We start from the raw sequence: 24,507 nt of genomic DNA, 5'->3' as shown, positions 1-24,507 counted from the left end.
TCTTACATGCATTTTTTTTTCTATAGTTAGCATGCTGAAATCGAGATAAAGCTATCAAGACCCGGGTCATGGCCAAGGACATTGTTTTATATTGTAAGTGCCCCTATAGCACGAGTTTAAATCCGTTGTTTGATTTGGTTTAATCTTTAAAGTCACACCAGGTGGCTCGTCACGCGCTCTTAAGTTGTCTCACGTTTCCATACAGAACGCATGTTGCGCTAGACATCTATTGTGTAATTCAATATAATTTAGGAAAAGAGGACCTTTGATCAGTTTTGCAAGCACTCGTGCTCGGAAGGAAAGAAATTACGTCTTATTGCCTGTTAGTCATATCGAAGGAAGGAAAGGTGCTATTGATGTCAACTCTCACCAGATCCGGCAAGTCTGATTTACCTGGAATATTTCTTAAGCTATTTGCTTGTCCCTAATTTCGTAAATCAATTGTTTGTTTAGTTTCACGATACGATACAACAATAAAGAAGGTGTTCCTAAAGAGGTTTGGTGCGAAATACGTTGTGTTTATCCGTGGATTTTGTGCGGTCCAGCTAGCGCTGGACAAGCGCCGCTATTTTTATTTTTTGGTAAGATACTTGAGTCACACAGTACCTCTCTTTACCCAGCTGTATAAAATACTCTGCGGGCACCAGCAAATTAAACGTTCAGGGTAACGTAATGGACTAGCATCCTTTTCACGCTGCATATAAACCAGAGCGAAAAAATTACACTAAATACCTCTGTATGGTTATTTTGCTTTCTTTAAGCAGTTGATTTAAGCAATGGAACTTTTTCTGCGATTTGGCAGCCATTTTGAATTCTAGTTGTTTATTTTTTTAGTAGCTATTATGGGATGCCTAGGGTTGCCAATACATACTTATTTGCCCCCTGAGCATCCCATAATAGCTATTTGAAATAATAGAACTCAAAATGGCCATCGTATCATTGAAAAAGTCCATTGTCTTCATAAGAAAAGTTGAACTCTGTACAAATTTAGTAAATTATTGTATCTCTGCTCATTTAGAGCGGGGCTTAATATATTTAGAAAAGAGCACTTGGTCCTTGAAAATGTGTATTTTATAAATTTCTCAATTTATTTATTTATTTATTTTTTAATATACTTATTACCCAAATAGGAAAATTCTTACAAAAAAATATCAAAGCAGAAAATTATGGGTAAATTTACCCAAATTCACTTACAGTGAAATTAAATGGTGTTTATTTAAAGACGTTGATTGGCAGTAGAGCTTGTAAAAAAGCAATAAGCAGAATAAATCAGTAAATCACTAATAGAATCATATCAAGCTTTCCATTTGGAGGTGGCAGGAAGGGTGTGTTAAAAGATCAGTGTGGAATAGCTAAACTTTTTACATCTTTTTGTTTTTGTCAATTTTGTTAAAAAAAAAAAAAAAAAAAAAAAAAAAAAAAACTTTGAAAAGGCCTAACAGACTCCTATCGCAAAGTCTGCATCCAGGGGACAGGTAATGAGAATCGGGAGAATTATCAACTTAGGGACATTAGCTCATTTCAACATGAAATACTCAGGGCTAGCAAACAAAGAAATGCATGGAATTACACGTAGTCAGGAGAATTGACTTTTAGATCCTGGGAGTAAAAGAGTTATTAGTTATTTAACTTTAATCAAAGAAGTATATATTAATGGCCACTCTTACTGTCCCAGTCCCACTCCCGATACTCCTAGCCGCTTTATGTTATGGAAACCGTGGTCTAATGGGCCACTAGGCTCTCATGAAGACTTATCCTACCCACTACACCTCCCCCGTCCCCCAGTTGTCTTGCCAAATATTACACCACAAGTGAGACACTGAAAAATACTCAATCTACAAGGAAACCTCTTTAACAAAAAGTTGTTTATATAATGGCCCTAAATTAATTTATCAAAATACAATTATAACTATTAATTTACAAAAAAAAATCAAAACAACAGGGTAGTTACATAAGTGAGAATCACTGCCTCATATTGAAGAATCTACGAACGAATAAGCATGTTCTGTTAATATAAGAGCTGTTTCTGCTGTATGTCTAAGGTTTACTGCAAAATTGATAGATTCATATATAACGTCTATACTGAGTCAGTTAACAGCTGACGGTGACTACAAGTAAAAACACATCGTCCCTGTTCAAGGAGTTTTAGTTGTAACAAGAAGGGTTTTTGTTTTTTTCTCCTCCAGCTCGTTACCACTTACTGCGAAGTTCTCTGAAAAAAAATTGTATAAATATATTTTCTCGTGCTACATTTCTTTTTTGTTTTGTTTTTTTTTTTTTCAGGTATCGTTTCGACTACATGTATGGAATCGAGAGGCATTTACACTTTTCATTACTTCCTCTATCGAGTTATAAACAGTTTAAAGTTTTATGGCGGAACTGTTAAAAAATGCTGCCATGTGTTTCCTTAAAAAAAAACATGTCTTAGGTCAAAGTTGTCGGTAGAATATACAACGGCAAGGCTGGTAGCAGCCCAAACGTTGCGGCTGTACGATAAAGCCTTGTGATTGTTGTTTTCTTGTACACCTGCCTATACGAAATCCCTTGACTAGTATAAAGGAGGACCAGAAAGGGCAAATTTGTCATAATTCTTTCGGAGCATTTGGGCCAGGACTGAAGTGACCATTTATAGGACAAATTTCTAGTTGCGAGCAAATTTATCATCTTTCCTTTTTCCCTAGGAGAAACACTGCGTTAATTTGCTGTCACAGCGAGTTCCCTGAAAAATTTTCAGCTATGCACCTAAGAATAGAATGGGCAATTCCCTCCATAAGACTCTCCTGCAAGGAATCATGGTTATAATTGTTGTATTCATGAAAACTAATATCCAGTCCCAGATAATGAATACAACTATCATGATTTCCTACAGGCGCGTTTCAAAGTGGGAGTTGTCCATTGGCCAGTTGAATGTGAACGCAGGGCCTAATCTACACCTTCAGCGAGCAAAAGGTAGTAAGGTTTATTCACAGGGCCGGCTACCAAACAACAGAACACAAACTTTTCGAAACTATGAAACATGTTCTCCGTCCAATGATTCTAAGTTCAATTCAAATTTAGCTGTCAGTGTTTTGTGACGCAATTTCTCTCTGCAATGCTTTCATCGCTTCTGAGCAACCCACGAGACGTAGGGCATCACACAGAGTTTCAATCGTTGCTCCCTGAGGGCCTTGACTGTCCTTCCATGCTAAAAGACCCTGGTAACACTTTTCACTAACCGAAGCGTTCTTGTAATCCTCATCCAAATTTCTTATGGTCGCCTCTTCGATGGACAGCTTTCGAAGAACGAGCTTCCACTTGACTCCAACATAGGGGCTAATACCACAGATAATTTTTTCTGTTACCGGCTTGTCATCGCTTAGGCTCAGTGATGTGAAAAAATGGTCACATTGAACGGGTCCATTTTCTCTTGAAGAATCTAAATAAAATAATAATCAACGATTAATATGTCATGCTCACTACATCTTGGATCAGCTTGTAAAAGCAGGTAGTGAATCAGGTCCTCTCTTGTAACATCTCAAGCATTGCCACTCGGCGGTATGACCTGGCCAAAGCCATATGTCTGAAATATTTTGCTCGTGAATTTTCTTTTCTTTCTTTTTTTTTTTTTCTACGCGCTCATCTCAGGCAAATGGAACTTCAACAACAAAAACTAAACAGCAGTCACATCAACAATGTTTCATAAAGACTGATATGCAGCTGATTTTGCGAACAAATTGTAATTATATAAAATGCAGCTGTAAATTTTTCTGCGTTGTCTCGGCGATCTAGCTGAAGTAACAGTGATTGTGCAAGTTCTTTCGTAACTCCCCATGTCCCCTCTAGTCTTGTAGATTTCGCCTGTCTCGTTTCGTTTCCTCTCGTTTTCTTTTTCATGGATTTTGCCTGGAAGTTCGCTCATGTCACTTGTTTGATTCTTTTTTTTTTCTCTCTCAATTTGTTACGAAAAAACATCATTACACTTGCATTTAGTCAAAGCTCTTTTAATTGGGATTCCTTGCCAAAGGGCTCGGGAAATATTAAAAGAATGAGATATGTCTTCCGAATATCTATAGGTGCTATTCGACAACCCATTTTCATTATGATGATAATTTAACCCTTGTTAAGAACCTGGTGATGATCGTCCTTTCTGATTGTCACTGTCATAGTCGTCATCTTCCTCTCCGGGCCCTGTCGAGGTTGAGCATCCAGCTGCTGCGGGCTTTCGCCGGATACTTTGCCGCTGTAAAACAAACATGAAAATAATGCCAGGTTATAATATAATACCAACCACCTTTGCAGATTAGTAAGAGTTGTTTAGCACTTCTCCGAAAACAATATTACATGAAAAGCCAACTTGCGCTACCTGCTAAAGTTGTCCCAAATTTCGGCTTTACCATTTTTATTCAAGTATGATTTGCGAAAGTTTTTCAACTTTATTTGAAGTTTATTTTCAAACAAGCCGGTGTGGCACGGGAAGCAGCTTGATGTTTCCATAGCACTCTTTTTCTTTTTTTTTGACAGGCCTGTTTATTTATTTTCTTACTTTTGATATTTTATTGCCATATTTTACGTTAACGTTTGAGTTATATTTTTATATTGTAAAGACGTTTTAGGATTGATTTGCTTTGTTGATTTGCATTTCATTTGAGTCATCTTTGGTGATATGATTTCTTTCTCTTTACCATGTTAAAAAATCAGGAACTTCCCAGATCACCTCAGGTTGCTTAATTGGCGCTCTACAAACTCTCTAACTATGATTATCATTGCTAACCTATTCTTAAAGTTAGTTAGGAGGTCGGATTTCCCCTTCTCCCAATCCCGCTTATAAAAGATGTAGTATAGATCAAAATAGGCCGGGGTCTTCGAGTTGGCTTTGACAGCAACGATTTCTCAACTTCATTGTTCAAAATGACCAATCTAACCATTTTGGAAACAGAGAGTTACACCTTCTGTCATCATGCCCTTGTCTCGTGAAACGTAACCGAATCTAATCGGTCAAATTAACCCTCGGACGCACAAGCTACCTCATACCCCCACCGTGGTGCAAGGAAAGGGGGTGGATGGAATCCCCCTAGGGTTCTCATTCTCTTACAGCACAGCGAAGTAAACTCGTTTCTTTGATATTAATGTAGCCCAGAGCTTGTTCTAGAAAATGATACCATGTTTGTTGGTTGTGACGCTATATGACATCATTTGACCCCCTTCATAGATACGTTACCTTGGATTTTACTATTTTCTTAAATAGTCAATAAATAACGGAAATTAATACAAAATCAAGAATCAGAATGTTTATGAAATGTACAAATTGGTGAATTTCTAGAATTTGATGAGGAAAACTGAAAACAAAATACATTAATATGTCCAAAAAGTTCATTTCTGGCCAAATTTACATGAAATTTGCGGTTGCCATAGCACCGTATAAAATAATGGACACACAATTGACATATCAACATTTCCGCGAAGGAGTAATTGATCATGCAGCTACTGAAAGTTTGAGCCCCTTAGAGTACGTCATCTTTACAAAACTTCGGAAAAGCTTTATGAGGGTGGCATCAACTTCCCTCCCTCCCCCCTTGTAGACCCGAGGGTGAAAGCTGGCTTCCTCTACTGTAGCAGGTACTTTCCTCTACCTTCAAAGGCGTAAACCCTGGATTCAGGTAAATTGAGTATTCTTGGTTGTAGCCCTCCTGTTGAAACTCTACCATACAAGAAAACCCGTTTACATCTCGACCGTCCTCTGGTTTCACAGCAAAATCGCAGGCATTGTTAGAGCGAAATCCATTCCCACTGCCTTTCTCGTAGTGGTATATCTACAAACGATAAGATATAACCAGCTGCTCAGTAATAACAACGTTTTTAGATTAAAGAAAGGTATGAATTTGGCTGATGTTAAAAATTGAGAGGAAGTCGATACCAAAGAGACAAACAAATCAATGGCTTTTGCTGTTTTTCGCGGCTATCAGAGGCTTCGAACTCCACAGGAGATTTGTTATGGGACAATTGAGTTAGGAAGAGAGCCAGGAGCCCAGTATTCCCTCGATTGTAATTGAATGGAATGTGTATTAAAAGGTGTCGAAGAAACGCAAAAGCCGAAAGATTTGGCCACCGTTACACCAACTTACTTCCCCTTTCCCAGCCAATAAACAGTGTATGCATTAAGACAAAGATAATATGTAAAATTTGTGACACAACGCCTTTGGTACCAGAAGCTGATTAACAACAAGTAAAACTAAAAGAACCATAAGAAAAAAAAAATTGCCATCTTTGCCAGTTGTTCGCAATGTTAGCATGGGCTGTTTTAGCAAAAAAAAAAAAAAAAATACTAACTCAGATGAACCGATGATCACGTGGTCGTAAATCAAAGTGGCTACTATTCTATTGTTGTGGGCCGACTTAATTGCCCACGTGTGAGCCTAAGGAATCCTCCAGACAAATACCACATCGATTGTGGGTCTTAACATGATCACGTTTTAGATTAAAAGACATAGTAAATTACCTGCGTATCGTTGGTCTTGTCGAATTCCCATCCTTCTTCAAGCTTAGTGAGTTTTACTGTGATCACTTTGCTGTCACTGTACATTCTAAAGGGCTGCTCCCTGGCTACCTTCGAGTCAGGAAACCGTTCTCTATCTTTCAACTCCACGCGCTTGTGAAACGAATAAGTAAATGAAAAAGATATTTAAGTGGGATACCAAATAAGTAAAGCCATTGAATGTCCTACAAAAAACATCTCCTACAAACAAGATCTGCAATTCTTTCTAGAGTAGTACCTTTTTATGCTCTTGTCATTTACTATCTTTGTTCAGAGCCGACTAATCCATCCATCCATCCATCCATCCATCTATCTATCCATCCATCTATTCACCCTATCTTATGTTATGCCTATCATTCAATCGATCACTTACCTTCTTAGAATCCTCGTTATCACTGTACACGTAGAATCGTAAGTAGATAAGGTCGCTTTTGGGATCCGGTCTGCTGGAAAAAACTGTCGCTCTCTTTCTCCTTGGCCCGCCACAAGCAAATATGCTCCAGAGTGAAAAAGTCTTGGTTTTTATGCGAATACAGTCTTTTCCCACTGTAAACCAAGACCTGCTCTGACTGTTTTTCTCCGATTTACTAGGCACTCTCTCCCAACTTAATCGACCTAGTATCAAACATTAGATGGACTATGATTTCCTGTTAACAACGATCAACTACAAGCCATGGTGATGTGGCTGTGCTCACGCGTAAAACGTATGTCAATGCCTAGCTGTTACATTGTGCCTAAACATAACTTATAACTTATAACTTGTATGTATCTATGTTTATGCTTATGTCTACACCTATGCCTTTCCCTGTGCAAGTGATTTCTACGTCTTCGTTTGGTATCAAGGGAGATTATGATCTTTATGAGAAATGTTACCTCTTGTGTTGAATTAAGAAACGAGGACCCCTGGGTAAAACAAACAAACTAACATTACCTTCCAATTCAGCAGAAAAACTGCCACATCTATAGACAGTTATTGATTCCTTTTTTGCTTCTCTTAAGCAGAGGCAATGCGGAACGATAATTTCGACTGGCTTTGACAGATGGATATCATGAGGCCCGCATTCAACCACGGGAGAAATAAGAGTCTTATCGGGTGCCTCCGAGAAATCCTGCAACAATGGTGTCTCGTCTGAGAACACTCCAAAGAAGACATGTTGGTTTGTTCCAGCGAGAATCGCACCTCTAGGAACGATTATGCGTACGTTAGATTCCAATGGTGCACTCAACTCTCCACCAGTACTAGTAAATGTGGCCTCTGATTTTGTAATGTATTTTGGAACTGACTTGGGAAGGTGGCTGTGTAGAGTTTCGTCGCTGCAGTTTGATGGACGCTGATCCGCCTCATTTTCTCTCTGAGAAAATAAAAACAGTAACCTCATAGATATAACTATCTTTTGGGCAAAATGGCATGGTGAAGCCATGCGACGGCTGATATGGGTACTCAGACCTTTAAGCTAGATAAATAAGCTAGATAAATAAATGAAGTCTTTTCTTGTTCTCACAAATGACATTAAACGTTTACAACGGGAATTGTCTACATCATACTCTACTGCAAGTTCTGTCGTTCACAGTCCGTCTCATTATTTCCCAATCTCAACCATACTTACCTTGCAATTTGTTGGTTTATTAATTTGTTTTTGATTCGTGTTTCACTGCCCCACTAGACTACAATTCTGGAGCGGTTTTGCACTACGTAACGTAATAAAACACTAAATCTGCTGTAATCACGGATTAGCTGGTTGCGTTTTATCATCCAGACGACAAAGCCCGTCTAAATGGATTTCACTCTAAGAATGACTGTGATTTTTCTTTCCATTTTTTTTTTTTTTTTTTTGGATGGTGGAAGAATATTTATACTTAACATACCTGAACCATGGTTTCTTCCTTTTCAAGGGAGAGAAGTGGAGCCCTTGAAGAGCCGGCCATCTTTTCCTCCGCTGTGTGAGCCAGATTGGATGCCATTCTTTTATTACGGCTGCAGTAGTAATATAACCAGTATATCGAGTATATCGAGTGGGAACTTAACCAAATGAAAGAGACATGCTAACAGAGTAACTGTCATAAATCTTAGTAGCACGAAATGACCCACATTATCGGCCGTGTAGAAGACCTCAATGGATATTTTCCAAGTACATTTTCAAGCAAGTTTGGTAAATGACTAAACTAAACGCAAGTCTAGTAAGACGTTTTAAATCGAAGTCTCGTCACTATTCCCCGTCACCACTCTGATTTGCTGTCTTCTGTTGTGTTTCGATTATTCTACGTTAAGCTATACTATGCTATGCTATGCTATGCTACGCTATACTATGCCGATGCTACGCTATGCCGTGCTATGCTATGCTACGCGTACGTTATGTTATGCCATGCTATGTTTTATACTGTTAAGCGCTAAGCTAATTTCTGCTATGGCATGCTATGTTATGTTCTTCTTTCCAAGGCTCTAGGCCTAGCTAATTTTTGCTATGCTATTATATATCGTTCATATGGGTGCTGAAGAACTTACAGATAGCGTTTCCGCACGAAAACCGTAACAATCAGAGCAAGAAGTGCTAGGAGTCCTACGACGGTGCCCGATATTATTTGGATTTGATTAGACCTCACTGTTTTTCTTCTCTCTGCGTAGAAATAATAAAACATCAGCAAAATTAATGGCAAGTCCTAGCAGGCGCGGCAAAACAAGGATTGAAGAAACTCACGCTCAGCGTGATCGTGACGATACAACTGTATCTTGTACCTCTCGGGAACGTTTGCGGGCAATAATTTAAAGCTTTGAATGACACACTGTTCATAAACCAAAACCTGGAATAAAAAGAGGGTGTTTATAGGGGAGGGGGCCGAGGGGTTGTTTACGAAGAATCAGAAAACAGCCCTAAGAAATTACGCGCGCTGCATGTTTAAAAATCGTTCTTCTATTAATTAAACAATTAGATTATGAGCTCGATATTTCTATCGCATGGAAATCAAGAGCGAATAATCTAATTGTTTTAGTATAAAGCTACTATTCATTCAAAACTTTATCTATCTCCTCATCACAGACACCTAATAATGAAAACTTCGAAAACGCCAAGAAGCGGCCGTCATTTTGTCAACAAGGGTACACTGCTACGCTGCTCACTATCTACGACAGAATAGATAGTGAGTAGCGTAGCCAATCAGAGAACAGCATTCGTGATAGAACGCTAGTAGATAAATACTAAAGTTTGATAGAAACACAGACTAGCACGAGCTGTTGACGTAATGAGGATGCGAGCAAAGATAATTTACATTTTGATGATCAAAGTAAACAAGTTGTATTTTTTTCCTTCCGCACTTGTTCTTTTAAAAAAAATAGAACATGTTCCCCTTGCATCTATCGAGTTTTAGTATAAATCTACTAGCGTTCTATCACGAATGCCGTTCTCTGATTGGTTACGTTACTCGCTATCTATTTCTTGATAAATAGTGTTTCTTTTACTCGATAGAAACACGGTATATGCTTTTTATTTCTTACGTAGTGCATAACTCAATGCACTACTCCCCATCCTCAGAAAATACCTAAAACTGAAAGCACATCGTATTCGCAGAAGAAACCTGACACTCGCTCTCACGCGTCTCCAAACGTATGCTTACCCATAACCCTCTTCTTTAGAAATCAAAATAGCGCAATGGCGTCGCACATGATGTGCGCACGCGTTGTGAATATGAAAAAAAAAGTGCCGACCCCTAAGTGATATACTAAAATTACGACAGAGATTTTTAAAATATCTAAAACATGTACTATGTTTTAAATAATAATAATAATAAAAAAGATATACAAGATCCAGAACTCTTCAAGGTAATTCAAGTCAGCAAAAAACAAACAAACAATCAAAGAAGTAAAATGCCACTTCAAAATTACCATGACAGTCTTCTGGCCATTTTGACGCCACTTTCCCTAAAGTTGATGTTCCGGACTGACAGTGGACACAGGAGGTCTGGGCTTCTTGATCTTGGTATTGGTCCACTGCACATGCTTGGCAACCAGTTTTGTTAAAATAGTATCCACGCGCACAATTTACTGAGACATGAAGTTAAACAAATAGAACAGAAAGTAGATAGTATTAGTTTCAAGGTTAAAGCTACTGATACCAGACCTAAGTCTTACCGACCGGAGGTGGGAGCGGAGGTCAGAGCAGGGGATCAGAACCCTCCCTTGCCACTCCCTTGCAAACTCCCAAACTATAAATCCAGATGTGTTTATCATTTCAATGTGATTCGAAAACAATCAAGAGAGTTGCTTGCTTATGACTAGGTCTTACCACATTTAATCCCTTTAAGAACTTGTCCTTTGTCGCAGCCAAGGCCTTTTACTCGTACCACTGGGGGTTTTGATGCGTCATATTTCAAAACAACTCCACCGATGTTCAGAGTCGGGTCTATTTTATTCAGGGATGTAAGAACGTTACTTGATAGTCGCTGAGTTGTCTGGTTCAGGTCAACAAGGGAAGCATTGCTTGGAAGTGGGACTTTCACATCAAATGTCACAGTAAGAGGAACTTTAAAAGAATGTTCGCTATAGGCTATACGTCCTCTAATAAGCCTAATGCCCTGTTCTCCACATTTCACTTTGACATTTTCAATGGTGCACTTTTCATTTCCATTAAAGCTTCCAAGTTTACCCAAGTATTGAATATAAAGCGGAATGGAATTGCTGGCGATTCGAGATTTCATTTCTTCTGTACACTTGACAGCTAGGTAATGAAGGTCCGTGGCAAGTAAGACTTTTGCTTGCTGTGCTCCTATAAAGACAAGTCAGAAATAAATTTATCTCGGCCAGCAAAACTAACATTTATTGAAAACGGAAAATAATAGTTGAAATTTATTTTTGTTCACAGAGGGTTTTGCTCGATCTTGTGCGATCGCTTTTCTTCTCATTAGAGGAAAACTTTGGCTGCACTTTGAAAAACTCGAACATTTAGAGAATTCTAAAAAGTACTAAGCGGAAAAACGTTGACGATTATTACGTCTAGTAAAAAAATTGTGCAGGGTGACTTATATTTTTTATTGGTAGTGAGATGTTTCAAGCTAGCATTATTTCCTTATTGTTGTATGAAGTAATTAACGAGATAAAATTTTAATTTTACTGATGCAATTCACCAGTCGTGCTTAACATGCGAACGTCAACTGGGTTTAGCGAAAATTCATCTGCATATGTAGATTTTTTCCCCCAATTCTCCAACCCTTGCATCCTTTAATTCCAGTTCTTTTTCAGTCTCGATATGTTTTGGTTGAAATCCCCATGTTATTTATATCACTTTTATAGTCCCAAAGCTCAGTCTTACTAAAACGATTTCCTTTTACGAGCACATCAAGTAATTTCTATTTGAACGATTGGCCAGCTGACCATAAGCAAACTTGCGGCTTGATTGTAGCAAAAAACCACTCTCATCTGTCGATATTGCACAAATTTCCTAGTGCACCATTGGCAAAATAAGCAAGTTTTATGTATGTTCTATGCGCGACTGAGTATCACACGGGTCCCTGGGAGTTATAAATTACAGATTATTAAATAATAAACTGTCATTATTTATTCTTACCAGAGCAATCTGGCACTTTGCTTGAAGGCACCCATGCCCCTTTGATAGGACTACAGATATATGACTGTGGTTGATTGGTAGCAAAGTCATATCCAACATGGCAGTGCAGGATGCAGGACGACTGATCACATGTTTTAGCTCCATTCAAGGGCGTTGGTAAATCTGGACACCGGTTAGCTTTTCATGGAGAAAAAGAGCAATAATTATTTTTTCTGTTTACGAACGACCCTCATTTTAAAATGACTGTTAGGACTAAATAATACTTTGCAATTATGACTTGATTGGACTTCGTCGGAATACTCATATGGTTGCCGCGTTTTCTTTTGTACTGTTTAGGTGGGAACTCCAGATTGAAAGCGACTTCAATACGTTTGGTATCATTAGAACTGCATCCAACGCAACTGAAATGTGACGTGTTCTTGGAGACCCAGGAGAAGTTTTAGCTGGAGCGAAGGGAAGTCAACATGGCTGTAGTAACTCGTCATATTTTTCAACAATTTTGTTTTTCTCTACTTTTTACTTATATTAGTTTTAAAAGTTTTGGTCTTCCTAGGAAATTTTCGCCAGAATAAAACTTCACTCTCGCAAAATCTTTACTATATCGCGAAGAACATCCAAATTTATAGGAAAAAACTCCATGTTTCGTATTCTAGTTTCACATTATGTTTTCAGTGTTTTGACACGATAGCCACGTAGCAGCTGGTCATAGAGGTGCTGATTAATAATGATAATAGGACTGAGTGGAGTCCAATTCGATCAGTCTGTAATCGTACGAGTGGTTAACAAAATCGGACGACCGCGAAGCGGGAGTCCGATTTGTTAATCACGAGTATGATTACAGACTGATCGAATTGGACAACATGATGTCCCGTTACCAATTGATCATAACAATTACAATTTCCCACAAAATTAAAAGTTTCATTTGGAAAAGAGCTCTTTTTTAAATATCATGATTAAAATTACGGAGACTAGCTTGCAAAATGGCTGTTAAGTTTCTTTCAAAACAGTCACCGGAGCAGTCACCTCCACAATTTTACAAAGTCAGTCTCTTGAATTGGTTACTATAATGAATGAAATCAATGTTGTTATTGGTGGATTTAGTGGGGAGAACTTAAAGTGATTGGCTCCTGCAACTGTCCGATTACAGGTGTCCGATTACAGCCAACTGTTCGATTACACTGTCCGAATACAATTTTTCAGATTAGTTAGAGCAAAATAGAGCAGTTTGTGCACCAATCACATTTGAGGAAATTGTAATTATTATGATTAATTGTGGAAAAACATATAAACACATATTGTTACCCTAAAAGGCTTTACATACCACCAATGATTACTTGGAAATGGCACTGGGCGGTATTTCCTGCTTTATCTGATGCAGTATAAGTCATGTTGTGTTCTCCCCATGTGAACTCGCTTCCATTTGGTCTGCTTGTTTTAAATAAGTGAACGCCAACATTATCTGTGATGATGACTCCTGGAAAAAATACCTTCGTCCATTTCTCTTTAGACGTCTTATAGATGTCATCGGGACAGTTTGCAATCCTAGGCGGCTCAAGATCTGTTTTTTTATTGAAAAAAAAAATGCTTAATGTCTCCTTACAAGATGATCATTTTATTTGAATCATTTATTCAGCGAGTTCAGAATATTTCATTAATAATCAAACATGTAATGCTTTTGGCAAAGCTGATTCTAGAAGTGAGCAGGATGCTTGTGCCCTATGACCTTGGTAAATAGCCAGGCTGCCCTTGAGTCTCTCTAAGCTCAATGGTTGGAGCACCCGACCAGTAATTGAGAGAACGTTTGAATCCCGTCAGGATCTCTGATTTTTCTTATTTAATTATTTTTTTTTTCTATTTTTTTGTCGATCGCATCACTGCGGTAAAAATATTAACTAATTCACGACACTCTACCAAGGTCCTAAAATTTGAACACTTGTTCAACATGCTTGTGCATTTTTAACAAAAAAAAAAAAAAACGATTGACTTTTTAATTTAATTATACTGAATTGTCCCAGTCACACACTCGTGATTTTTTGTTTGTTTTTGTTTGTTTGTTTATTTGTTTGTTTTCCTAGAGGTCTAATCGTCCTACCTAAATTACTGCACATAATACATACCGCTTTTTTAAAGGCAATTAAACGATGATGATGACGATGTTTATGACGATGATGATGATCATTATGATCATGATGTTGCATGAATGTTACTGTTTGATATCACATAGATGATTGCAATATGTACCTTTGACATGAATGAAAAAAGCACAGCTTGTGCTCAGACCAGATGAGTCGGTCACTTTGTATGTAATGTACCTTTTACCAACATCCAGCTTTTGTGGAGGCCGTAAACCGGTGAGCGTCAGGGGCTCGTTAGAGTTGTCGGTGGGCACTGGTATCTGCCAAGTCACAATTGCATATGATTGGCCAGGCCTTGCGGGGATATTTTCCATATCAGATGGACACGTGATGCTGGGAGCTTGGATATCTGTTGATAAAACAGTTTATTTGAAATACATATTGATCTGAGATACAATAAGAGAGGGAGTAAGCCTTTTTTGATAGAAAACGATTGAAGAAATTGAATTTCAACACAGTTGTCGATAACGTGTATTTGAAACATATAGAAAACTAATCCTTGGATCTGCCAAGGCCATGCGACAGGACATTATCCGTGTTTGCTACTATTTTTTTTTTCTTTTTTTTTTTTTGTCGTTGTTGTGATTGTGGATGTTGCCACAGTCATACTCGCTTACTTCACAGAGATTAAAACTAGGAAACATTATTTCGTTTTCTTGATTTAAAAATACCAGGAAATGGCAATAATGTGTGGGTCAGTGGCTCTGCTGTCACTTATTTTGTCATACCTTTACAAATTGTCTTTGTGGTATCATCGCTCCACGATCCACTTTCAAGGCAGGTTACCATTGGTACGCCCTCAAGTTGATAACCGACCGTAACATTGCACATAAAATAACACTCAGTTTTATAATGTGCACCAGAAGGTATCTGGCAAGCACTTGGAGATACCATTCCATAAGATGGCGCTTCGATGCTTGGACATTTGACGACTGATTGGAAAGGAAAAAAAAATAATTGTAAACAAATATTAATACTGTAAATATAAAATTGTTGCTGCTTTTCCCAAAGCTTTAAAGCCTGTTTCACACTTGCGAGACAAGCTCAACCCTAAAGTATTAAGCACAAGCATGAGCACAAGAAACAAAAGATGTTAATGTTTCTTCATTAGTGTTATGCAAATCTAACAAGTGCTAAACAGGCCTAAAAGTCTGCGTGGAGCCAAGTTTATCATGGCGCAGCAATTCCATTGAGTGTTACTCCTGGCATTTATTTTACCGGCTTCCATATATACACCTGGGTGAAAAGAGGCACTGTGAGGGTAGTGTCTCTCTCCAGGAGGAGGCTCGATCTGCAGTCCAGCGCGCTACCGACTATTGACGATTCTAGCAAAGGCAACGATGACGTAAGTACTTTTAATTTTTTAAGAAAATGTAATATTCTGAGTTACAAAGGTCAAATTCAATTTCACTACTGTTGAAAGAAAACTTTTACATGGCTGCAAGCATAACGAAATCGATATCCTTATATTTGAAAGATAAAAGAATGGTATCTTCACTGCTCAGAACGAAAAAAAAAATCAAATTTCAGGAACTAAAAGAAATATCGGTATTTCATCGATATCTATAAAATAAAAATACTTACTGTTACATGTAGTCACGTTGCCTGACCATGTTCCATCTGGTCTACAAGAGCGCAAAGGCGATCCAGCCATTCGGTATCCTGTGTTACAAGCAAGGGAAGCCTGGGAACCAAATGCGGATCCGCATGAAAGAGAGGCTATAGATCCATGAATTGGTGGCTGGAGGACTGGGCATGATTTTCCTAAGAATGAGCATGTTTTCCTTTAATATATGTTTAACAAAAGCCTCTCAGATAGGAAATTGAGCAGTTTCAGTTTTTAGTGAACAATTTAAAAACTCTGCACCAGAATAATTTGCGGTATATCATTAACCTTTTTGCATTTTCTAAAAGCTAAAGATATAAATAGCTGCCTGAAATAACACCAAAACCAATTATCCGTAAGAACTCGAGAAAATAAAATTCAAAGTTAAGAGAAATTGTGGGAGCGCAGGTGAAATTTCATTGTCAGTTTCATTTAATTTCTCCAGTATTTTTGTGTGTTTCATATGAACTTCAAGATTTGTTGTCGACATTTGGCGTTGTTAGAAATGATTTCTTTTGAGACGATACTTAAAACAGCCGCATAGAAATTGCCGATATACAATGTAAATAACCTCGGTACAATGTTTTTGTCCACTTGTTACTCGAAATCCTGCAGGATTCCTTCTTAAACCATACTTAAGTCCTAGCTCTATTAGGAGACTTTCCAAATCCGAACTAGCATTTTACGACGATTAGACCAAATAACAAAACTCGAAACAAAACATTTTTTTTTTTTTTGGCTCTTGTGTGTTTTACAGGCATTGCGAAAGAACAAAATATTCTTAAGTGCGTCACAGTGAATCAAACTGCAATTTAATGTTACTTTTATGGTGACCCTTACACGGCTCTTACTACTGAATTGTTTGGGCTGGTCAATTTTACATTGCATACAAGAATATGAACTGTTTCCAAAGCTACTTAATCGGCTCACATGGCTCTGACTAAAACACATTCAAACAAAACCTATTAAATGGAGAAGATAACTCACTAAATGTAATAGCTTTTTTTAGGATTTATGATAATTATGATAATTGTTAATTAAGATCATTTTAGTTAACAATTTTGATAATTTACTTTTATTCATAACAAAAAATGCGGTGACTCACTTGCAACCTGCACTACAAAAGTGCAATTAGCTTGATTTCCACTGTTGTCTATCGCGGAATACAGTACATTGTACAGGCCGATACTAAGGTTGACAGGAGGTCGAATGGCAGGGTAGCTAATAGACACGTGGCCAGAATTGTCAGTCGCCATTGGCTCTTTCCATCGTCGTAACGTACGATGAGACGAACATTTACCGGTGTAGAACACCTTATTGCCCGGGCATGTGTTATTGAAGGAAGGTGGAGTGTTATCTGTAAACGACCAAAACAGTTCAACTTGTCAAATGAGCAAAATCGCTGCAGCTGATTATCAGCAACAGTGGCTTGCACTGCCTTAAAATTATTTAAAACACTTTTTTCATAGCGTATTGTAGCTAGTAGATTTTGCTCAACAACATTATATTTAGAAATTCAAAAGGTGCTAAGTTATTGAGAAACAGAACCGGTAAAACTAATCCATCATAGACCTAAAATGTCAGTTCCAAGTTACCTCGACAGTCTTCAGGCCTTTTTGATGCCACTCGTCCTAAAGTTGATGTTCCAGACGGACATGGAACACAGGATGTCTGGGCCTCTTGATGTTGATATTGGTCCACTGCACATGGCTGACAATTAGAGGTATCCAGGAAGTATCCCGGTGGACAAGTTACTGAGAGATGAGACAAATAGAAAAGAAAGTTACAATTGAGTTAATTAACACTACTGAAATTGATTCAAATTGATGAAAAACCGTCTAATCACACCTTATCTCTGGTATCTGAGCAACATAACTACGTTACTCGAAGAGCATCCCTGCAACACTTCAATCCCGGTTTCTCCAGAATAAATATAAGGAAATTTTGCCCCACTGTTATTGTATGTTATTATTGGAATGACTTTCCTTTATCTATACGTAACTTAGCGACAAGAAAACGTTTTAAAAAAGCACTCTTCCAGTATTATTTTGCTCAGTATTAATTCATTCATACCTCTTCCTCTCCTATGTTAAGTTAACTTTTTTACCCTAATTATTATTGTCAATTAAACAAGGGCATCTAATTAGCTTGCTATATTTTTGCCCTTTTCCATTTCTCCTCTTACTTGTTTACTTTATATTTATCTTTGTAATTTTAGAATGGAATAAATAAATAAATAAATAAATAAAAAAAGTCTTTTGCGACCGTAGGGCAAGCGGAATCCTCCCTTAGTTCAAACTTCCCATCTCCCTGTTCGCAACTGCAAGAATGTAGACTAATGACAAGGGTGTAGGGGATCTTAAGGTCGTCAGCACAAGATAAGGCGTACACAAAAATCTTGGATCTTATATTTGAACATAGTAGGATAAAAACAAACGCCAGTTCTAGTTGCTTATATTCAGGTCTTACCACAATTTGTCCCTTTAAGAACTTGTCCTTTGTCACAGACGAGACCAACTATGCGTACCACTGGTGGTTTTGATAAGTCATATTCCAAAACAACCCCACTGATGTTTAAAGGCAGATCTGTTTCATTTAGGGATGCTAGAATGGTACTTGATATCTGTTGAGTTGTCTGGTTCAGACCAACCACGGATGTATTGCTTGGCAGTGGAACTCTTAAAGCGAATTTTACCGTGAGAGGAACATTAAACGCCTGTTGGACATAAACTATGTCCCTTCTGCGCAGAGTAATGCTCCGTTCTCCGCATTCCACTTGGACATTTTCAATTGCGCATTTTCCTGTCCCATCACAACCTCCAATAGTACCCAAGAGTTGTGTAAAAAGTTCTATGAAGCTGCTGGCGAAGAAGGCGTGCTTTTCTTCCGTACATTGTTTGGCTAGATAGTGAAGTTCTGAAGTAAATAAAGCTTTCGCTTGGCGTTTCTCTGTAAAGACAAATCGCATGAATTAACTCTCCAGGTAATAACTGAAGCGGCTAACGGGCGAAACTAACCATTTACTGGCATAATTCCATAATTTTGCCCGAAGCTGGACAACAATCTATCAGTCGCGCTTAAAAGGGTAGCAGTTCATGGGTAAAAATTCGTAATTAAATTTTAAGCTATTTTTTCGCTATCCTCTCCCCAAAGTCTGTTGCAAACAATAAAGTGTCTGAAGTGTCTGAATCATGGTTTATTTCTTTGTCCCTTTATCATTATCCTTGTCCTTGTCCTTGTCCTTGTCCTTGTCCTTGTCCTTGTCCTTGTCCTTGTCCTTGTCCTTGTCCTTGTCCTTGTCCTTGTCCTTGTCCTTGTCATTATCATGATTATTTATTTCTTTTTTTGTTAATTTTTTGTCGCTAAAAGGGGTTTTTCTTAACTACCTGTTGGTCATGATTTTGTTGCTGAGGAGGACGCTAGTAGTCCGCAACTATACATGTCAAGTTACCTTTCTTGATGGTTATAATTTGCATGTTAACATCAAGCGCCAGGAAAAACAGCAAGCAAATCCAGCACCAGGTGGCACTCATGACACTCACGACTATATCGGAATCGTCTTCCTGCGTAAGGCAAAAAGGTAAAATAATGTTACCAAGGCAATAGGGAAAGTTCCGCGGCGTTTTCGCACGAAAGTATCACCAAAAAGAAACAGAACAAAGAAGACCTTTGCAATAATTCTAGCTATATGACAAACTTAAAATCTATCTATTCTAGCTAATTACCTCACTTACAGGTCACGGTTGGCTTACGCTATAAATAAACGTGTTCCGAAGTTAAAAGAGGAAATATCGTAGAAAATCTTGTCCTACGCTTGTCACCTAAAATTTTAAATGGCTGCCACTATTTCGGCAAAAAAGTGCACATGGAATACGTTCCGTTGGAAGTAAATTAAGTGGCATAGCCGTAGTCACATTGTTGCACTTTCCCTGAATAGTCGTTCTCGCTGCTTAAAGCATCAAATGCCTTCGGCCCTGCTCAAAGACAACTCCTGATTAAATTAAGTTCTTAATTAGAACGATGAAATCACGCTACTAACTTGAGCATGACAAACTGAGCCCGACTTAAAAGACAGTAGTTTCGAAAACAGTGGTTACCTGAGCTGACAATGGCTTCATTCACAACCGTGATAATATCACAAGGATGCGGACTAGTACAAGCCTCGTACATTGAGGCTCATGCAAATGAATTTAACTCCGCTATTGGGCCGGATTCTACCTCAGTTGTTGAAATATCAGCTTAAGAAGAGCTCTGCATGAAGAGGTATCCACACATTCTATGAGCGAGTGTCTCGATTAAAACTATACAATTACTAAACGAAATTATCATATCCAGCTCTTTTTAAGTAGAAATTAGAAACGAACCTGTAGTCACTGAAGTCAAAACCCGTCGAAAGACAGTACTATGCCGAAACAGAAAGTTAGAAATTGTAGACGGTGGCGTGTTGATATTATGACGTCATTTCAAGATTAATGTCTCTTAGGATATGTCACGACACGTTTCGCTTTCTATATTGGCCAAATAAGGATATTGCGTGTCTCCTGGTAACATACCTGGCAAGTTCCTTAACTAGCGATGAAATTGATTGGCTCTTAGCAAATCGCAAAATTAGCGTAACTTGACTCAAGTAAGTAATAATCATTGACAAGATCGCTTTTTACTGATTCCTCTAAGTTTGTAAAAGAGAAGGTTCTCAAATTTTCACTAATCGAGTTCATATTTTGGGGCCCTTAAATCTTATGTCTAATTTTCCATAAATTGTTCTTACTTTAAGTAAAGTATAAAACATATTAGGATCACTTCTTGTATTATAGATATGTCTTTTATTGACTTAGGTGAAGAAAGTATGAAACACAGATGGTGTGAAAGTATAAAACACAGATGGTGAAATTTATACTTAAAGACTGCAATGTTAAGGAAGACAAGATCAGGCAGTTTAACAATATTTACGTGTTTGAAAATTGGACTAGAATGCTCGTGAAATTTAGAGAAAGTCATCACTCTCATTGCTCTCTTTTGTAAATTAAACAAAGGCTGGGTAGTTGAAGAATAGGTGTTACCCCCAAAAAATTAAACCATGGGTTAAGAAGCGATATATTATTAGGCATAATATAGTTTAACCAGAATATCTGAATCCACATAATAACAAAGTTTAAAAGGATCCCAATAATTCGCTTAATCTTATAGCAATATAACTTACTTGACTTTTCCATGATAAATTAGAATATATTATAATATAACCTAGATATTATATTGTATACTCTTGGTTTATGTTTGTGCTATTTAAAGAGAGTGCGACATGAAAAAGTAAGTTTCTTTGTGGAGGGTAGACAATGACAAAGTTTGGCTTATCAATATTAAGTGAAAGTTTGTTGACACTTAACCAAGTATGAATATTAACTAGTTCATTGTATACTTTGCATTCAAGGACTTTAATATTTTTGTGTTTATAAAAGAGATTGGCATCATTTGTAAATAGATGAAAATCTAGAATTTCAGACCAGTTACTAAAATCATTGCACTGTTTGCAACAAATTACTTTATTCTTCTCCAAAAATTCTAATATTCTCTTATGCAATAGCTTTTCTGACAGTTCATTGAATACATTGAGAGAATAGAAACGGGACGATAATTATTTAGACCTGCTTGTTCAACCTTTTTAAAAAAACAGGGTTAACCTTAGCTATTTTTCAATAAATCTGGGACAATTCCAGTAGAAAAGGACGCATTGAATATAATTTTTACAGGTGCAGATATAACATGTTTGGTAGCTTTTAAAATAGCAACTGGTATGCTGTAAGGCCCTGTAGATTAGCCCAATAATTTCATTTTCAATTTCAACAGCTGCTGTGGGAATTAGAAAGAAACTATCTTGGGATGGAACTGTGAGATACTAAAGGGGGGATTTATTCACACTAGGAATATTCTTTGTCAAATTATATCCAATTATAGCAAAGAAATTGTTAAAAGCATCTGCAGCCTTGACCTAAGCTCATTTATTTCAAGATTCTTGACAAGTAATTTAGTGGGAGTAATAATAATTCTTTTTACTTAATTTTAATAAGTGATTAATTTTATTTCTATAAACTTTGAATTTAGTGTGATAATATACAGAGTTAGTTTAAATATACATGTACTTCTTGAAAAGTTTGTTTTTTTGTTTTGAATTAGACCCTTAAGCTTAAAGAGGTGGTTATCCATGGCTTAGATTTCATTTTTAATTCACGTTTAGAGAGTTGTATGAGAGGGATATGAACATCACTTATGTCAAAGATTCTGGTGTAAAAAGAATCAAACATCAATCTCAGTAAGACCCACTCTTGAGAAAATCAAATATAATTCAGAGAGCATAAATGTTGCAAATTATCAAGGTTGAATGACAAGCTCCTAATGTTGCAGTACGTGCAAAGCAGAAAAGCATTTGTCAGAAAAATATTCATTTATGTAATGATTATCATGAAATTTATGAGAATTATAGTACCGAAAACTCATATGAATCTTCGAGGTAGAATCGAGTTACAAACAGTGACAGGAATTTCAAACGGATGGAAGAGGGCCGGCGTATGTAACTGATGTTGTTAGTGGCTCAAAGACTTCCTCTAGAAGATCCCTTTCCGGGCTGAATACCTGGACGTTTAGGAACATTGCGGACTCCAGGAAGATATTTACCTGTTCCATGGAGTCTGTTTTGAAAGGTTTAATGACGTCCAGGTTTATTTTGGAAAAAAAAAAATGCTGTCGACATCGTTTTCGCGAAATTTAATGCCCTTTTCTTCATTTTCCCCGAACGAATTCGTTAAATACCGTTTCGTCAAAATCGTTTCGCGAAATCATGTCATCCACATGCAGTTTTGACTAGACACCGGCCATTGCGTTGCCTTCGCCAGTGCTCTGAAACTTATCTCATTTGCTCAGTGATACACGCTGAGGTAGATTTTTAGAATTCTAACATGTATGTGGGCTAATCTAGTTACTTGTGTATAAGTTACGTACTCACAGTTCTTTAGAACAGCTTCAAGATTCCTCCTGCTTCGACAGCTTCTTGCCTACGCGTTTGGACCGGAAGATGGGAAAGCGAAAGTCTTCCTCCTTACTTGTATAAATATAAGAAAAGGGGTTTTTCCCGTTCTTGTGAAACTAATGGACCACAGTTAACTGCGGTCGTAGTCGTAGTTCCTTCCCATACTAGGAAGCTTTTTCGCCAAGCTACAACAGCTGTTGGAGCCAGCCAGAATTATGTCCATGCAGTCTTTGTGAGTATCCCTGTTGGTCTTCCAATTGATAGTTTGACTGGATTTGTTCTGTGCGTTTGATTATTGAATCCAGAATTATCTAGAAGCAACTACTCGGCGATGATTGATTGTCGGAATTCATTATATGATAACGTTTCCGCTTTCTGATTAGGGACAAAACCCTTTGGAGGGGATAAATCCCTGTGCCCTGAAAGGTCATTTCTCTTAAATGCATGATCCCTTTACAGCTTACTAGACACCATAGTCTAACATCTTATCTCAAAGTGTCACTTGTTTACTGCGCAGAAATCCACTGGCAAACCAAACAAGTGTAACGCAAAGGATACGCTAGATCAAATTGGCAGTATACTTTTTCACTTACGTTTTTTTTATGAAGACAATTTGATCTGACGCAATCTAGCCCGATTTGACCCTTATTGACAAAGCTTTTGTTTTCTTGATTTTAATTGCCATGTTTGCTTATTCTCGAAAGTATGCATTATATTATAGTTGTTTGTTTGTTTGTTTGTTTGTTTGTTTGTTTTTTGTCGGCTCATCGTTTCGCTCTGTATTTAAGCCAATGTTTAGCTTAAATCTGTTGTTTGTTGCTTTATTTCAGTGATTGTAATGATACTGATATCGGAGGAATCGAAAAACAGTCAGTAATTTTTCAGCACAAAAATTATATTCTTCAAAATTTCGCAAATTTTAACCTCGTAGAGTGTAAAGAGTGTGTAGAATACAAGCGTTTCCTGTGGTAGCATAACGATACTTCAAAATTGGCAGTTATATATAAAGACATTTGACGAATGTCCAAAATCACCATTAATGAGATTCAAAGGCGCTTATTCAACAATCTACGAACGAATAACTTTTTAAAGAGTTGTTTATATAAAAGGCCTATGAAATATCGAAAGTAATGACTCCACCTAGTTTACTTCAAAATTGACAGGTAAATGTAAGGCTTAGGCCAATTGAAAGCTGACGGTCACAGAAGAAACATTAGCTCTATAATCGATATTGGTCGATCGAATGAACACATGATAAATGTACTATACCTTATTCTGAACTTTTCCGAGAAACATACATACATACATACATACATACTTTATTTGCAACTCCCCAAAGGGGCAAAGGGGAAAGAAATCGTAACCCTTCTTTGTGGTAGAGTTTTCTTTGGTTACCTTATCAGCTATGAAATTCTGAATTATTCGCATTTCATCGCTTGCTTTATCGAGGTACAGCTGTACAGACAGTTGAATATTTGTGCCTTAAGTGAAAAATAAATTTCTTGTGAAAATCATGCACCCATAAGTTTGTTAACTTGTACACCTCGGCTATTAAACCGGGATGCTTTTCCAAGGAGCCTGAACTCTACCTTAATTAATCGACGACGTCACCTACGAAAAAAACATTCTCTGGACATTTATCGATCCAGGTATCTTGCAGCCAAACAGCAGAAAGGGCA

General features: G+C 37.5%; 1 protein-coding gene across 5 annotated transcripts; it reads right to left on the bottom strand.

Annotated features, from left to right (window-relative positions):
- Window positions 1–1,397: 1,397 nt before the first annotated feature.
- On the bottom strand, window positions 1,398–23,366 carry LOC145502343 (uncharacterized). 5 transcript variants are annotated; one of them, XM_081481625.1, is made up of 21 exons: window positions 20,172–20,795; window positions 19,905–20,058; window positions 19,259–19,370; window positions 18,277–18,756; window positions 17,403–17,561; window positions 16,913–17,164; window positions 15,786–15,965; window positions 14,930–15,133; window positions 14,308–14,550; window positions 13,388–13,624; window positions 12,067–12,243; window positions 10,789–11,268; window positions 10,389–10,547; window positions 9,015–9,126; window positions 8,378–8,486; window positions 7,443–7,863; window positions 6,885–7,126; window positions 6,476–6,625; window positions 5,610–5,789; window positions 4,108–4,219; window positions 1,398–3,415 (listed from the first exon to the last, which is right to left on the bottom strand). In XM_081481625.1, exons 2-21 carry the CDS (start codon window positions 19,923–19,925, stop codon window positions 3,054–3,056), a joined length of 4,392 nt encoding a protein of 1,463 aa, XP_081337751.1. In that variant the 5' UTR covers window positions 19,926–20,058; window positions 20,172–20,795; the 3' UTR covers window positions 1,398–3,053. The 5 variants fall into 5 exon arrangements, with proteins under 5 accessions (XP_081337751.1, XP_081337753.1, XP_081337752.1 ...); XM_081481627.1 differs by lacking the exons at window positions 19,905–20,058; window positions 20,172–20,795 and adding an exon at window positions 22,801–23,366; XM_081481626.1 differs by lacking the exons at window positions 19,905–20,058; window positions 20,172–20,795 and adding an exon at window positions 22,805–23,366.
- Between the last annotated feature and the right edge of the window lie 1,141 nt (window positions 23,367–24,507).

This window comes from Orbicella franksi, chromosome 11 (genome assembly GCF_964199315.1).
Source record: "Orbicella franksi chromosome 11, jaOrbFran1.1, whole genome shotgun sequence".
In the NCBI taxonomy this organism is placed as follows: domain Eukaryota; kingdom Metazoa; phylum Cnidaria; class Anthozoa; order Scleractinia; family Merulinidae; genus Orbicella; species Orbicella franksi.
This window is presented reverse-complemented; position numbering and strand designations above follow the sequence as displayed.